At 37.8% G+C, this 6,801-nt stretch overlaps 1 protein-coding gene across 1 annotated transcript in view; it reads left to right on the top strand.

The window, feature by feature from the left end:
- GNRHR (gonadotropin releasing hormone receptor) overlaps nt 1–6,313 on the top strand; it is a 13,872-nt gene extending 7,559 nt beyond the window's left edge. The window contains exons 2-3 of the mRNA XM_027835967.1: nt 3,154–3,373; nt 6,069–6,313. Of these exons, the coding sequence (XP_027691768.1) occupies nt 3,154–3,373; nt 6,069–6,313 (465 nt within the window). The remainder of the gene's footprint in view (nt 1–3,153; nt 3,374–6,068) is intronic.
- The last annotated feature ends 488 nt before the right edge of the window (nt 6,314–6,801 follow it).

Here is a 6,801-nt window from a genome sequence, read left to right as displayed (position 1 = left end):
AAAGAAAGAAAGAAAGAAAGAAAGAAAGAAAGAAAGAAAGAAAAGAAGGAAGGAAGGAAGGAAGGAAGGAAGGAAGAAAGGAAGAAAGAAAAGGAAGGAAGGAAGGAAGAAAGAAAGAAAGAGAAATTCAACTGGATGAAGTCATTCATTTTCCTCCTTGATGTTAATAATATTGTGATCACTGGACTCCCTCTAGTGGGTTATATTAGTAATTGACTTTGTTTTGTCTGTAAAAAAATAGTTCTGAATGCTTGTTTTTACTTTAACATCATAAATCAGGACTTAAATAGTAGAAAAACAAAAATTGTATTCTTCTTCCTACTCTGGGCGCGTTTCTTCATCTGTAAAATAAAAGATTGGACTTCTAAGGTCCCTTTTGGCTCCAAGTCTTTGATTCTAAAATCATACAAAACTTCAATTAAAAATTGGTACTAGGTGTTAGCTTAAAAGGAGTTGAAGGACAAATGTGAATGTACATTTACTTGGCATATTTACCAAAAACAGAAGTGTTGGTCAAAAATAAAGAAAAAGAAAAAAATTCAAGAAATCCAAGAACTGTTAAAAGTTTAACGCAAGGGTAAGGCCTGGTTCTGTGATTTCATTGGCATAAAGAACATCTTTCCATGTGAAGAAACTCCCTCTACTAAAACCAGTGGGCACCTTCTCTGAAATCAATAGTTTTAGAAAGAGCTTTCTAGGTCATTTAAAGGTTAATTCGCTTGCCTGGAGTCACACAGCCAGTGGGACTTTAACCTTGGCCTTCCTGGCTTTGAGGCCAGCTCTCTATCCATTAGATGCTAGCTATATAATGTATTGGGTGTTTTCAATGTAAATAGAAGAAAAAATTTTAAATTTGCCACAAATTTTTAAATTAATCCCAGCCCCACTGATGAGGACTAGAGGTTTAGCAGTGCTGGGACCCCAAAATCACAACACACAGGTCCTGCCCAAATGAATTCGACCCAAGCCTCCTTTCAGGCAGAGACAATGTTTATTAAAGATCCGCCATATTAGCCAGACTCTTAAGGAATCTGAGCATCTGGGAGCTATTGGCTAGCTATTGGCTAGATTGTAAAAATCTGAGCTTTTGGCTAGACTATTAAGAATCTGATGGAGCTTATATACAGAAAGACAATGGGAGAGATCTAGGAGATCCAAGGGAGAATGGAGTATAGATAGGATTAAGGGTAGAAAGTGGTCTGGGGTCATAGGGAGGTAAGACAATGGAGGGCTAGGCCAGGTTAAGGATAAGGAGAATTGGGAGACTGGGCATAGGCCATGACAAAAAGCCAGTTGATGAGATTTTAGCCTCAGGTGAAATCCAGAGATTTGGCCATGTGGCAAAATCCAGGGTTTTTCCTCTCTGGGGTCCAGATCCCAACCCCATCACCACCATACAGTGGCTTAACAAAAATCACCCCATACATAAAATCAGTTAAGATATCTTGCCTCTTCTATTCCAGGTGGGTCTGCCTGCCTCTGTCTACAAGATCCATCCGCACTCCAATCCATCTTTCATTCAGCCACCAAAGTGATTTTCCTAAAGCAAAAATTTAATCATGTCACTCCCTCTACTCAATAAACTCCAGTAGCTTCCAATTGCCTCATGGAGCAAGAAAGACCTTTATAACCTACCCATTTCCTACCTTTCCAATATTTTTACACCTTACTTCCTAACACATACTCTTGAGATCCAGTGAAATTTGCCTACTGGTTGTTCCATGAATAAGACACCCCATCTCTCAGCTCTGGGCATTTTCTCTGTCTCCCAGGCTTAGAATGTTCTCCTTCCTCTGCTCTAACTACTGACCTCCCTGGTTTCCTTAAAGTTCCAACTAAAACCCCACCTTCCATAGGAAGCCTTCTCCAACCACTCAATTCCAGTGCCTTCCTTCTCTTATTTCCTACTTATCCTATATATGTATGTATATGTATGTATATAGATACACATATATATACATACATATATATATAGTTTGCTTCATATATATTTGCTTGCTTGTTGTCTCCCCCATTAGATTGTGAGCTCCTTGTCTGTCTTTTGCCTCTTTTTGTATCCCCAGCACTTAGCAACGATGAGGATGGGACCTAGACCCCAGGCAGGAAAAACCCTGAACTTTTCCACATGGCCAAATCTCTGGAGTTTGCCTGAGGCTATAATACCATCAACTGGCCTTTCATTGTGGCTCCCACACTTAATCCTAGCTAGGCTCCATTGTCCAGGTCCCAGGAATTCTGTTCAACCCAGCTTACTGGCCACTCCCATCCAGATCTCCTTAGGCCCCTCCTCCCATCACCCCAAACTACTTGGCCACTTCTAGATCCCTCCCACAGGTTTTCTATATATAAGGTCCATCTTGTCTCCATTAAGATGTTGGGATTCTTATAATCTAGCCAATGCTCTGATTCTTATAATATAGCCATGGCTCAGATTTTCACAATCTAGCCAATGGCCTACAGATGCTCACATTCCTTAAGAGTCTGGCTAATATGGTGAATCTTCAATAAACCCATGTTTTTGGCTGAAAGAAGGCTTGGGTTGAATTCTTTCAGGCAGGACCCGTGCGTTGTGATCTTGGGAATCCAGGACCCCTAACCTCTAGACCTCATCATATGGTTCCCTGACTGGGAAACAGCCACCCTATTGCAGGGCAAAAAAAAAGGGATAAGGGGAAGAGGGTAGGCTTACATACCTTCCAGTCCTGGCTGGTGAAGAGTTTGGTATAGGACTCTCTTTATGGCTCCACATCAATGGCTTAGGTGTATATACTATATGAGCTAGCTACAACCAAGCCTGAGGTAGCTGGAGGCACTTCCCTTTGTTCACCATAATCACAAGGAATTTTACCTGAACAACTTGGAGTTCAGTTTTAAATAGTCTTCCTGATTACTATTACCTGTGCAAATCTCTGCTTCCAAATCTCAACAGATACCAGCTAAGTTCCCAAGACAGTTACTCATTCACAATTACCCTATAACTTCTTTGAAGATAGTATCAGGTAGTCCCTTTAAACAAATGCTAATCATTTGTGGAGTTAATTTTAGCAAGTACATTTTAAAGGTGTGGTACAAGACATAAGACAAAGCTCTCAGGAAGAAACTATAACCTGGGAATACCAGATCACCTTTTATTTTTTTAATTCCCTTCTACAGTTATACATTTTCAGGATGATCTATGTAGAGGATATCTCCGGACAGACAGGAAATTTTTCTCAATGTGTGACACACTGCAGTTTTCCAGAATGGTGGCAGGAGGCCTTCTATAACCTCTTGACCTTTAGCTGCCTCTTCATCATTCCTCTTCTCATCATGCTGGTGTGCAATGCTAAAATCATCTTCACCTTGACACAGGTCCTTCATCAGGATCCCCATGGTACGTACTCTATAATTTTTCTGTATCTTAAATAAACAGTTGTTGAACAGGTGCAATTACTGTCACTGATGAAATCCTGTCCAACTCCATCACAGATGAACAAAGCCTGCCTCACCTGTGTGTGTCAGTTATTCCAGGATTTTTTTCCAGTCATCGTTATTTACTCTTCTAGGACTCCCATTTCCCTGTTAAAGGGGCTGTCTCTTTCTGACCGAGATATACCATCAGTCACCCAGTTTGCACAGCCCTCTCTCACTTGAATTCAATTCACTTGCATGTCATGGCATTACCTCCCTGATGTCATGGTCCTCTTCCAGAATGAAGCACCAACAACAACCTCTGTTCAGAGCAAATGTAAATAGCAATTCTTTCTGTTCTGGCCAGAAATCCTGATGGTCTTTCCCTCCCAGATTGATTTTTTTTTTTTTTTTGCTACATAAAGAGGCCATTCTCTGCCTCACTTCTTACCTAGCCTTAATCACTGAATGGCCAGTGCCTCAGTCACACTGAGACCTGAGAAAGACCTTAGCTTAAAAAGACCAAGGTCTCCCACTGCATCTAGAGCCATCTCCAACAGTCCTGATCTATATCTTACCACTGGACCTAGATGGTTCTGGAGGAGAAAGTGAGGCTGGTGACTTTGCACAGCCTTTCTTCACAAATCCAATTCACTTGAATATCATGGCATCACCTCCCTGATGTCATGGTGCTCTTCCAGAATGAAGGATAAAAAACAACAACAACAAGCTTAAAAATTACCCTCTGATCAGGATATCTGCACCCTAGTTTGACTGTGAAGAACCATTCCTGGAAAAATTTTACAAATTGGACAGATTTCTGGAAATAAAATATTACCTATGGCCATATAGACAATAGAATCACTCGTGGAAAACTCTTCTGTTTCACATTCAAAGTTCTACAACTCAACAACATACGTTCTGCAGATTTGTATATGACGGAAAAATATTATTGAATATATAATGTGTCTACTCTCTATGCAAACCCTACAATGATGGTTATTCCTCTGAAAGTTAATATGTTAAAGTTTTTGTTAATATATGAATAACTGTCTATATGGCACCAAGAAGACATTTTGCTGAACAGTGAAATGATACATAGTTATCCTTGGTAATACTTTAACAGAAGATTGTATTACAAGGAGTGTTAGACAGACTTTAAAAGTAGATTGTGTTACAAGGAGTGCTAGAGAGACTGAACTACTCATTCTCAATAGAAAATACTTTCAAAAAGTATTTTACTTCAGTATTTGGAAGCTCATGCCACAGGATACTTAGGGAAACTCCCCCCCCCAACACACACACACACACACACACACACACACACAATAGCAAATGAAATTTGATCTTCCAGGACAGTAAAAGTACAAAAATGTATTTTTAATCAAATCTTCTTACTGCACTGTCCCACCCTTCCATCATGCTGGTCTGCAATACTAGAATCATTTTCACCTTATCATAGGTCTTTCATTAGGAATGAGTTCTTCCTTTCATAATTTCAGTACCATAGAGGCTAAGAAATGAAGGCATGAAATGAAGGAGATGGGTTTGTTATCTGTTTGAACACAGGAACTGAAAATGAAGAGATGGAGCATTACAGGGAAAGTTAGAAGCCAGTAGAGAAGTAGGGGACATTAAGCAATTATTAACAAGATAGATCCTAAATTCCTGAGTCTGGTATTTTGTTGTAAGCTTAGATCTCTATGCTCCTTCATATATTTCTATTCGTTGTAGAAAAAAGAAATAGCTTTGTTTATAGTTCATAACAATGCAAACTCAAGACAAAAAAGGCTAAGTCTCACATCTATCACTCATCTCTTCAAAAAGTGCATATGGACATCCATAAAGTCAAAAACAATGTGTCCTCTCCCTTAAAGTGTCATGTAGGTTTTTCCATGACTTCTGGACTCAATGCTATCTTAGAATGTCTTCAAAAGGCTCTGTCAATGATTAGAAATAGGATAAATTTCTCAAGTGTCTTTCAAATATCAGGGGAAGGGGAAGGTGGGGAAGCTATTTTCTTCATATTTTTATTACTTACACTTCAGTCAGACATAAAACATAATAAACTAATTAATACCTGACAAAAAGATGGCCTATCTTAATAGACCTATTCAGAAATCAGTTTTACAAGAATAAAATGCTGATTCATTAAAAGAATGTATTCTCTTTTGCTTCTTTTCACCAAGTATAGATGAATAAGAAATTGTGAAAAAGATGTTTTATTGAATACAGGAATTATTTTTCTTGAAATTTTCAGTACTGAGTTATTGTTTTAAAATCATAAAATTAGGCCCATGTTGCAAATGGAAATATGTTTTCTATCATGGAAATTCAAGAGCATTTCAAAAAAAAAAGGAAAGTATTCAGTGAAAAGAAACTAATCAGTGTGGCCAAATACAAAATAAATTTGGACAAGATCACAAATTTTAAGAGTACTGCAAAATTTAATCTTTCCCACATTTTATCTGACATTAGGAAAACTGAGACAAAAAGATGTTTTTCAAACAAGGAATATTATTGTTATTATTTAAGGCAGGCTGGTAGCAACTTAGAAAGGTTTGGGGTTTTTTTGGGGGGCGATTAATTGTGTTGTTTTAGATTGTACTCTACTTCTTTCTGAGTTTTCTGATATTAATGGAAATGAAGTATTCATTTTCCCTTTTTTTTTTTAACAGAGCTGCAACTGAATCGATCAAAGAACAATATTCCAAGAGCACGGTTGAGGACACTAAAGATGACTGTAGCTTTTGCCACTTTATTTACTGTCTGTTGGACTCCCTATTATGTTCTGGGAATCTGGTATTGGTTTGATCCAGAAATGCTAAACAGGGTATCTGATCCAGTAAATCACTTCTTCTTTCTCTTTGGTTTATTAAATCCATGCTTTGATCCACTTATATACGGATATTTCTCTCTCTAATTTTGTTTATCTACATAAGATACAGAGAAAAAAGAGAAGCAATTAACCATGATAAATAAGAATAACAAACTTTAAGAATATAGCTGTTCACATACTAACACAGTTCACAAACCATTCATTCCTCTCTTTTCCTTCTAGAAGGCTGTCAGAGTTCCAATTAGAAGAAACTCTCAGTTCTACATATCCTAGCTTGATTCTCATTATTCTCCTAGTGTACACAACAGAAAGTTTTACAGTTACCAGAGGAGGGAAAACTCAATAAAGTTTTGGGTTTTTTTTTTCCTGCCTTAGTTATATGTGCATGAAACAGTTTAAAACTTGATTTTAGGCTTAAGGAAAGTGGAACTTTAGAGAGTTACAAACAATTAACCATGCAGGTTTGTTTTTTTTTAGCTTGTCCCATTGATTTATCTTTTTTAAAAATTTAGCAGCAATATCATAATCCAAGTGAGATGCTTTTTCACAAAATTGTCAAGTTTCCAAGTTTC

Source organism: Vombatus ursinus, unplaced genomic scaffold (genome assembly GCF_900497805.2).
Source record: "Vombatus ursinus unplaced genomic scaffold, bare-nosed wombat genome assembly UNPS02014818.1, whole genome shotgun sequence".
Lineage (NCBI taxonomy): Eukaryota > Metazoa > Chordata > Mammalia > Diprotodontia > Vombatidae > Vombatus > Vombatus ursinus.
This window is presented reverse-complemented; position numbering and strand designations above follow the sequence as displayed.